The sequence below is a fragment of the Populus euphratica genome, unplaced genomic scaffold (assembly GCF_000495115.2).
Source record: "Populus euphratica unplaced genomic scaffold, PopEup_1.0 scaffold1.1, whole genome shotgun sequence".
Lineage (NCBI taxonomy): Eukaryota > Viridiplantae > Streptophyta > Magnoliopsida > Malpighiales > Salicaceae > Populus > Populus euphratica.
Genome location: NW_011499845.1, coordinates 6,036,131 through 6,046,238, shown reverse-complemented (window position 1 = coordinate 6,046,238; position 10,108 = coordinate 6,036,131). Strand labels below are relative to the sequence as shown.

The 10,108-nt window shown below is 33.5% G+C and overlaps 1 protein-coding gene and 1 non-coding gene across 3 annotated transcripts; one reads left to right on the top strand and one right to left on the bottom strand.

Moving 5' to 3' along the window:
- The first annotated feature begins 1,279 nt into the window (after nt 1-1,279).
- Nucleotides 1,280-1,353, top strand: TRNAN-GUU (transfer RNA asparagine (anticodon GUU)). Its single transcript has one exon. It is a non-coding gene; the product is annotated as a tRNA-Asn (tRNA).
- A 4,102-nt stretch (nt 1,354-5,455) lies between these two features.
- On the bottom strand, nt 5,456-7,930 carry LOC105124691 (uncharacterized). 2 transcript variants are annotated; one of them, XM_011024801.1, is made up of 4 exons: nt 7,835-7,930; nt 7,604-7,686; nt 7,354-7,429; nt 5,456-6,672 (listed from the first exon to the last, which is right to left on the bottom strand). In XM_011024801.1, exons 2-4 carry the CDS (start codon nt 7,640-7,642, stop codon nt 5,624-5,626), a joined length of 1,164 nt encoding a protein of 387 aa, XP_011023103.1. In that variant the 5' UTR covers nt 7,643-7,686; nt 7,835-7,930; the 3' UTR covers nt 5,456-5,623. The 2 variants fall into 2 exon arrangements, with proteins under 2 accessions (XP_011023103.1, XP_011023098.1); XM_011024796.1 differs by lacking the exon at nt 7,835-7,930 and having other exon boundaries at nt 7,604-7,825.
- Nucleotides 7,931-10,108: the final 2,178 nt, after the last annotated feature.

Sequence of the window (10,108 nt, the reverse complement as noted above, 5' to 3'; positions counted from 1 at the left end):
AATCAGTAAGTTGAACATAGCTATCAATAGTACTGAGGATCCTATTCGCGAGGTTACACGAGTACAATATTGATGCAGACCCAACCTATATGATAAGGGATCATGCTCGTTAGGTTCATGGACGTGGTGTGCTAACAGTATTATTTTGGAGAGTTGCTTCCTACTATTTATGGACGTGGTTTGCTAACAGTATTTTTTTTTTTTTTATTTATGTGGGGTGTTCGGGCTAGCTTGCGCACACCACGACTAATTCTCACGGCCCACTGAATACCTTGCAAACTCAGTAGGCATGTAAGACACCACAAAGATGACAGACGTGCACGCCAGGACTCGAATCTGGAACATAGAAGAGAATAAAGATTAGGTTGAACATAGCTATCAATAGTACTGAGGATCCTATTCGCGAGGTTACACTAGTACAATATTGATGCAGACCCAACCTATATGATAAGGGATCATGCTCGTTAGGTTCATGGACGTGGTGTGCTAACAGTATTTTTTTTTTTTTTATTTATGTGGGGTGTTCGGGCTAGCTTGCGCACACCACGACTAATTCTCACGGCCCACTGAATACCTTGCAAACTCAGTAGGCATGTAAGACACCACAAAGATGACAGACGTGCACGCCAGGACTCGAATCCATGTGTAGTAGAAGGAGACAAGTCCTTTCCACCGCTAGATCAAGCCCCTCGATGTATGTGCTAACAGTATTATTTTGGAGAGTTGCTTCCTACTATGACGATATTTATAAGGTCGAATATGGATTTATATCGGTTACCACAGTTATTATGAATGGTGTGTGTGTTATAGCTACATGTTTGATGATGGATACATTGTATTAGAATATTTTTTTTAATTTTTAATATTAGTATATCATCTAGAAATAAAAAAGAAAAATTGATAGTTTTTATATAAAAAACAAATGCTTTGAAAAACATGTAATAACATAAAAATAAAAATTCTTAACCCCATACAGTGATTTGAACTCTAGTGTATAATTTTTTTCTATTTAAACAGTAGCTTAGCTGTGGAGATGCAATAAACAATAATAATAAAAACTGGACAAATTAGAAGTAAAAAAAAATTCAAACATAGATTTTGGTTTTAAAGAGACTTTATCCAGTTTTTTTAAAAAAACAAAATCATGAAGGGTCGATGTCAAAACTTATATTTTATGTTATCTTAAGGCAAATTGTAATGTGCCCCCGAGAATGTACTGAAAGCCTAGTTCTTCACTTACAGATAAAATTAATTTATATCCAGCACCTAGCATTGAATTGCTGGAATAGCTCAGTTGGCTAGAGCGTGTGGCTGTTACCCACAAGGTCGGAGGTTCAAGCCCTCCTTCTAGCGTATGTCGATCTATTTTTAATTCTCGCTTTTCCACAACAAGATTACCATCATCAACCTGTTGTTGAATTTGTCTTGAAGTTTTTAATGTTAATATAATTTGTTCATGTTTCACACACACATAAATACGGAAAAATACATTAATACATATTTCTAAGTGTTTGCATAAAAAAACGATAAATTCATAATTATCGCTTTCATTGAGATTAATGTGGGTGTTTCATGAAATCTCGTCTCTGTCTGCCCACATCCTCTGTTCATGACTATTGCAGTGTCCTTCTCTTTTCTTTCTGCTTTTCTAGTCCTCTGTTCATGACTATTCATTCTTCTCTAGTCCCTTTGACATTAGAATTATTATCTAGTTCCCACAGTAAATCTCTATTCCCTTTGACGATAGAATTATTATCTAGTTCCCACAGTAAATCTTAATTCAAGTTATTAAGTGAAAGATTTCTGAAAATCAGTGATTTGCCTATTTTTATATTGTTAAATTAAAAAATCTCTTAACAACAATAAGAAATGTCAAAGAAAACGATAAGACTATCGATCAAAATGAAAATGAAAACCCACAATGTAACTATGTGAGTGAGGATTTGAAAAACTAAGTTGCAAAAAGAAAAGAAGATGAGAAAGAAGAATTAATTCTATTATAGTATTTGAAAATGATAATAGCATTTGGAAATTAAGTTTAATCCTTAGCCTGGAAATCCAGATTTTACACAATAGCATTTGGAAATTAAGTTTAAAGGAATCCTTAGCCTGGAAATCCAGATTTTACAATATCCTCGCTTAAAAAAGAAAAGAGAGGTGCTAGTTTTTTTCACTTGACAAAAACTCGAACGTGCTAGAATCCATAAATATTGTTGTAAGACCTCGTGATTTTAATCCAGAAAATACTGATAGCTGTGCAGTTTTTCCTTTTTTTTTTCTTTTTTATACAAGTATCTGTAGAATGTCTGGACAGCATGTTGTATTCAAGAAAGAAACTCCAAGATTCTGCAAATCGTTGCGGGTTTAAGCACTGTTTAGAATAGTGTGGAATGAGGATGATTATTTTCCGTTACATTTAATTTGTATTAAAAAAGATAATTAAACTATTTTTTTAAATAAAAAATCAATACTAATTCAAACTAACTATTTTTAATTTAATTTGGTTATATTTATTTTTATTTTTGATTTGGCTCGATTTTTACTATTTTCTTTAATTTACTTTTATTTTTTCAATTTGACTTGGTTTTTTTATTTAGATTTGATTTGCTTTTTTAGGTTTTAAGTTTATAAAACCAAACCAGTTAATTTAAAAAAAAATCTAATTAGTTTTTTTATAGTTCTAATTTTTTATGATTTTATCAATTTAATTAATTTTTCGTTTTTTCGTTTTCCTCCCAAGTTAAATGAAAACAAAAGAATGAGGGGCCTATCTGTATCAAGCCCATTTAATTGTAACCTTAATTGATTGTGAAGTCCATGGTACAGAGCTCAGTAACAATGGGCTTTGTAGTCACGGCCTCATCGATTTTTGTGACGGCTTTTCTTTTGCAAAAAAGGCCTGTAATTCAGTAGATGAATAGAGCCTCCCCCCTCTCCAACGCCAATCGAAACCTTGAGCGAGGTCTAGACTAAGCTTGCGCCACAATGCCCACATTGCCATTCTCTTTTCATTGTTTCTGGTGTCTGTTTTTTGTTGTTTTAATAAGAAATGCATGAGGACTCGACAACGAGGTTGTGATCTTAGCATTAGAGGAAAAGACAACTTTTTTTTCCCTGACGAAATGGTGCGGGATCAGTATTGTTCTGTGATCTAAATGCTCACTAACCCAAAAATAAGAAAAAAAACAGTTTGATCCGTAATTGAATGCAACTGCAAGCTGACTTCAGCTATGCCTTTTCCAGAATTAAGTGAAGATCAGTATGTGCAATAGCTATTGCTTCTAATACAAAATAAATCCATGTAAATTGATGCTTTTTTGCAACCAAGATTGTCATCGAACCAATTCAATTTAATAATTTAAATTGTTTATATTATTTTTTAATATTTAATATTAAGTAAAGTTTTTTAATCTTAAAACTTACATGTATTTATTTTATTTTATATTTAATTTTTATTAAATAAATAAAAATAATAAGATTCTAAACATAACAGCTTAAAAAAGACCCTGACTCAACACATTTACTTACTCTCTTCAATGCATTCTTCCCGATTTCCAATTTCTCACATGGAAATCATTGCTTCGTTGACTTTTCCTCGAGCATGGTTCATCCACTTTCTTCGTCTGATCTGTTGCCTCGTATGTTTTTCCTGCTTTAGTAGTGGGCAAGTGTATGATGACCCTTTCACCTTTAAGGAGACTTCGGTAACCGGCCACCAGGTTATCGTTCAGTCACTTTTGCCTTTCGGTGTACACGACATTCTTTGTTGGTGCCTTTGTGGCAGAGGCTAACCCTACGTAATTGCTTCAGTTTTTAAGCACTTTTGTAATTTTTTTTTATTTGTTTTAATTAACATGGGTGTCCGGGCTAGCTTGCACGTATCACGACTAATTCCACAGGCCCTGAAGTTAACGACGACATTCTTTGTTGGTGCCTTTGTGGCAGAGGCTAACCCTACGTAATTGCTTCAGTTTTTAAGCACTTTTGTAATTTTTTTTTATTTGTTTTAATTAACATGGGTGTCCGGGCTAGCTTGCACGTATCACGACTAATTCCACAGGCCCTGAAGTTAACGACCATATAAGTCTCCAGTGGCCATCATATAAGCAACCAAGGACTCGAACTTGAAACCATAAAGGGAGCAAATCCCTTAATTCCAAGTTCTTACCACTTAACCATCACCTAAATGGTTACACTTTTGTAATTTCTTCCCACTTGTTTACATGGTGCTCTCAGTTTGAATCACTGTTTGCGTGCTATGGGTTTGAACAAAGAAGCACGAGCCTACAATATTTGATGAATGATACGTTGAACTTGACTTAGGCCCTTCCAAAGTAATCATATTGATGAAGGGATTTGTTTGAAGGGATTGTTTGCTAATCTTGCCAGTTTCACAACACAAGTTCATTGACTACAGCTGTTTGCTAATCTTGCCAATTTCACAACACAAGTTCATTGACTACAGCTGGTGCATGAAATTCCAGCTTGTCATGTATACAAGGATCTTTCTTGCAGCGCTGAATCAGGAGCCTTACAGCTGGTATCATCCTCCTCTTCATGGACTAGTTCAGTTGATTGTGGTTTGTCGCTTTGGGTCGGGGCCAGAAAAAGGTCCACTTTGGCCAGCTTTATATATTGAGCATCTCCATAAACCGATTTTGCAGCCACAGAGGTGTTGCTAGGGAATGCATCGAAACATAATTGTTAAACTCTATGACTCTATAGTAGACAAGTATTCAAATCGTAAGGTCATCGGATCAATGGGACGATCACCGGATCTTTTACCTATGGTCAACAGAAGAGCTATTAAGTTTGAATGGCCATGAAGGGCAGATGATTTGGAGAACGAGAACCAACAATGCCAGGGTTAACCATACCCGATTACTTTGTCTTGGCTAGCTAGAACCATTTCGAGGGGTTGGGAATGTTGGTGTCTTGTCGGTTAAACAATTGCACAAGTTGCGCACGCGAGGAACAGGTGTGAGGGAAGCTAACGTGCGCCTACAGACCACTCAGATGCATTTGTCAACCCAACTGCTCCTCCCTACCACTCTCTGCACACTGGCCCATAATGTCCCTGGTACTGTATACAGTAACCAATGTCTTCTTGTCTGTTACGGGAATAAACTGAAGGTACTCCAAAATTGACCAGTGGAGTGGTTCCCATAGAATATAACAAACCATGCCTCTCTTATCTTAAACAAAGTGATCTGATGCACGATACTTATAAAAATGTTTTCCAGAAAAATATTAAAAAGATGCTCTTAAAATTTTTATTTATTCTTAACATTAAGATATCAAGACAATAATTGATGTTTTTCAAGGAAAAAAATAGTTTGAGACACGAATTGGAAACGGAACAAACACACCAAGAGACAGGAACAAGAGATAGAGCCGGACTAATTTAAAAAGAAACACCATCTTATCAAACTTCACAACACACCGGTTAAAAAAAAAAAAAAAAAAAACAGTACTGAGAAACCTATATCTCAACCCGACCCGTTCCTCTAATCTAAAGACCATGACACTAGAGAATGCTGTCAAAAGCCACTAACTCCACCATAACATAAAATTTCCAAGTCAATACACCAAACTTATTTTATTCTTTCTACATTCTCTTTCATTACATTATGGAACAGCTGCTGGTGTTCTCATCGCTTAACATTTCGGTTGATGCAGCAGAGTGATCACCATTGTAATTAGGTTGTTCAGTGTAGGGGTCAGGGTAAGGGTAAGGGCAAGGGTAAGGGGCAGGACTGTAATTATAGTAATAGCCAGTGGTAGGTGGATTATAAGGAGACCTGTGATACATCATCTGGGGGGGTGGTTGCGAGACATTCCTATGTTGCATGTTCATCATCAATGCTGCTGCTGTCGGATTGTTGTGCCCATTCATGTTCATCGATGATGGATACTGACCCGTGGCATATCCACCAGTAGGGAATCCTGCATTATTGTTGGATTGAACTTGTAAACCTCCTAGACCATTGGGATTACCTCCTAATGCAGCAATGGCAGCAGCAGCAGCAGCATTGCTAACATTAGCACCATTTCCATGAAAACCTGGAAGGTTGATCATGGCATCCATGTCATTTCCCCTTTGGAACTCCCCAGCACTGATACTTCTGCCACCTAATTGGGCATTTTTCATTTGCAACGCTGCCATGGCTTTTTGATCTATCCCCCCACCTGGATTGACCTTCATTCCTATATTCTGATTTGGGTTTCCTTTATTTCCAGCATTCCCATTTACAAGATTGTTCATCTTATTACCGTTGTTGGAAGTTGCAGCAATGGCACCAACACCTTTCTTTGCATTGTTTGCGTGCATGGCTTGCTGCCTGAGAAGAGCCAGTTGGTTTGGCCCGAGAAACATGAGGTCATCCCCATCCTCTTCTTCATCATCTAGATAGTCATCATCTTCTTCAGCGCAGAATGCAGGGAATTTCGGCTGGTTCTTGAAGGCCTCAAGGCCCTTGACCGAGCCTGGCTTTTGACTTTTAATGTTCCCGTCGCAGTTATTCTTTTGCTTTTGCGTTTGGTTGGACTTTTGGAACCAAACCTCAGCATGCTTACCGGCTCTGACTAGTTTCTTAATCAAAGTTGCAGAATCTACAGTTCCTGATATCGTAACTTTATGTTGCTCAGCATCTATGTTTACTTGGTAAACTCCTGTACAAGAGAGTTTTAGGGAAGGGGAAACAGGAGAAAATTTTAGAAGTTGGACCAGCCACAAGAAATTCACCAAACCTAAGTCAACCTTCTGTTTTCTACAAAAAAATCCAAGTCACCTTATCTTTCTAATGTGCGAATATCTCAAACTCCGTGGCTACGGAAAAGCCTAAAAGAATGGTCATTCCTCATGTGGAGCTACAGTTGATAAATCCAGATAATTAATCATTACATTTTACAATTTCTGCGGGAATTATACATTTGACTCATTACCCCCATCTTAACCCAAAAAAAGAAAAAAAAATGTCAGAAAGACCAAGAGTAACTCAATTTAAGGAAAATCAATAAAGCCACATGATAAAACATAATCATTAATCTATTCTTGACAAGGAAAAGAGTAGAGCACGGCCACTAGCAAAATTGTAGGGTTATAATTTTAGCCTTTTTAATTCCCATTTCATTCGTTCATAGTGCTCTGTTTTTCAAGAGGAATCCACCTCCAAAATCCAAGCAAAACTATTCCTCTTTTGCTAGCAATTTATTAGCAAAAAGACTGCACTGTAAAAATGAAAAAAGAGCAAGCTAAGCAGTCCAGAATTCCACATCAACAAGGAAGAGGGTAAGAATATTGCAATATAGATTTTTTTATTAAAAAAAAAAAGACGATGAGAAAGTCAGAACCTTCAATCCTCTGAAGAAGTTTCTTTACTTTCTGCTTACACCCATCACAGTGCATGTTCACTTTAAGAACACAAGTCTGCACATAAAAAAAAAACACAAAAAAAGAAAACAAACAACAAAAATGAGAAGGAAGATACTTGAGGAAAAGGGCCGCCACAAAACTTTGCAGCAGATATGGAAAAAACAACGAAAAAAATGGAGTTAAAAAAAGGACAGAAAGAATGTGGCCAAGAGAGGGAGAGGGAGAGACCTGTATCTTGAGTAGCTTAAAGTCATCTTCTTTAGTCATCCCTTCAGAACTTTTTGTAATGGAAAGAGGCACAAAAGACTCAGCTAAAAGAGAGGAGGAGAAATAAAAAAAACAGTTAGCACATTTTGTTCTATCTATAGATGAGCTTGTGAGAGTAAAAGGTTATAGGGTTCAAGCAGCACAGCCACTTATAGATAAATAGATAGAGAACGCAGATTCTTCATTTCTTACTTCTTTTCCCTTCTCTTCTTCTGCTTCTCAAAAGCAAACAAAACAAAAGCACATGGGTGTTGTTTTAGCTTCCTCAAACTTTAGTATCCGTTAGGTACAGGTTTCAAAGAGTTTCTTTTTTAATAAATTAATTTTTTTAGTATTTGTAAATTATTTTAGTGTGTTATATTAAAAAATATATTTTTAACTGAACATCATCATTTTTAAAAGGTCAAAAACATCCTCTGAATATCCCCTTAATAAATAATAATAATAATTTAAATTTAAATAAACAACCAGCAACACAGAAACCAATGCCAGCTGCCAGGACAAGCACAGAGAAAAGGCGAACATCCAGTCAGAGAGCGGGAGGTAAAGTCAAAAGAGGGGAGGGGAGGGACATAAACATACTGCAGCAGCAGTAGTCGACGGAGGGAGTTAAAATTGGGGGAGTTAAAAAAATCAATTATATTTTGTTTTAAAATATATTAAGATAATATTTTTTATTTTAAAAATTTTATTTAAAATATTGAAAAATTGAGATAATTCATGAACATGAAAAAATTTAATTTAAAATTAAAAGATTTAAAAATACGGTTGTACTGTAGCACCACACAACAGCAGCGAAGAGGGATGATGCTCTCTGCGCTGTGAAATCTGAGGTGATGTGATTTAACGTTAAATACTGAAGGAGAGAATACAATAAAAGAACAGCGAATTGACAGGCCGACTTCTATCCCTATCCAGCTTGTCACAAGTATTGATTTTTTTCTCGCGAAAACAAGAACACGGACACTAGTAAGGTACTGATTGGATGTTTTGAAATAAAGTTCAAAACTGGTTGATTTACAAACGAGCAAAGAGACGATGGAGTCAATCCTTTTGATTCTTGGACCCAACACCAACGGGTTATTACGTTTATTATTTTTCAAAATATTTTTTATATTAAAATAATATTTTTTTTATTTTAAAAAAAATTATTTTTAAAATCAACAAATTAAAAAAAATTAAAATACATAAAAAAATTATTTTTTAACAAAAAATTTTAAATTTTAAAAACATATAATTTACACCATATTTTCAAATAATTTATTAACATTAATGACTTCATGTATTTTTAAGACTACATTGTGTTAACAATTATTCTTTGAATTATTTTTTATTTTAAAATATATTAAAATAATATATTTATATTTTTAAAAAATTATTTTTGTTATTAATATATTAAAATAACTTTAAAATATCAAAAATATATTAATTTAAAATAAAAATAAAAATAAAAATTATTTTTTTCAGAAACACTTATTAAACAAGATGTCAAATACATCCTTGGAGGGCACGGTGATATCCTTCTTGCTAAGTAGACACAGTTTGTTTTTATTTTTATGTTTATTTTAGTGTTTTAATATTATTTTAATTTATATATATTGAAAATAAAAATTCTATTTTAATATATTTTTAAATAAATTTTATGTTTTAAAAGTATTTCTTCAGCTCTTCGTTTGCTAGATTATTAAAATTCAGTTTCAATCAATAAAAAAATACTAATTTGATATTTTTTAGAATTGAAATAAGAATTCAGTCATTTAGATTTTTATTGAAGAATATGATAGAAATTATATTTTAAGATATTTTTTATTTGAAAACATATTAAAATAATTTTTTATTTTTTAAAATTAATTTTAATGTTAACATATTAAAATGATAAAAAAATCATTGATAAAAATAATTTTTTCAAAAATAACAAAATATATATTCAACAGAAAAACTAAACAAACCCTAAATATATCCACGTGGTCGAGACATGTCAGAAAACGCAAGAGATTAGGATCATGCCCCGTTGAAAAATTGAAGTCTGACTTGAATATATTCACCTGGTATCACTGATAATTTTCTTTCTTTTTTCTATCTTCGTTGTTTTATATTTATCTCGCTTGGATTTTAAAATTTTTGAAATTTTAAGTCTGTATTGTTGATCATTTATTATCTTGAAATTTTGAAATTCTAGATAATTACAAACATGCTTTTTAAGGGATGGAATCTACCACATTAGAGAGCAATACATATCACTCTAATAAAAGTTTATTAAAGAGTTTAAATTTTTAAATTATAATAATTTTTTAATGTAATACTATAGACTTAATAATCAAATGGTTATTTATTTGAATACTACTATCTTTATTTTCTCTAGCAAAATCAAGTAAAAACTATAAATAAATCTATATAAATTTAAAATCTAGAGTGGTTTTTATTTAACTGAAAAATATTTCTTGAATTTATTTTATAATTTAAATT

What these genes read in the sequence shown, in the direction of transcription:
- LOC105124691 (XM_011024801.1), bottom strand. Translation starts at nt 7,642, where the DNA reads ATGACTAAAGAAGATGACTTTAAGCTACTCAAGATACAG. An exon ending in TTAAGCTACTCAAGATACAG is followed by an intron (nt 7,430 to 7,603) that starts GTCTCTCCCTCT and finishes TTTTATGTGCAG; the next exon opens with ACTTGTGTTCTTAAAGTGAA. An exon ending in ACTTCTTCAGAGGATTGAAG is followed by an intron (nt 6,673 to 7,353) that starts GTTCTGACTTTC and finishes TCTCTTGTACAG; the next exon opens with GAGTTTACCAAGTAAACATA.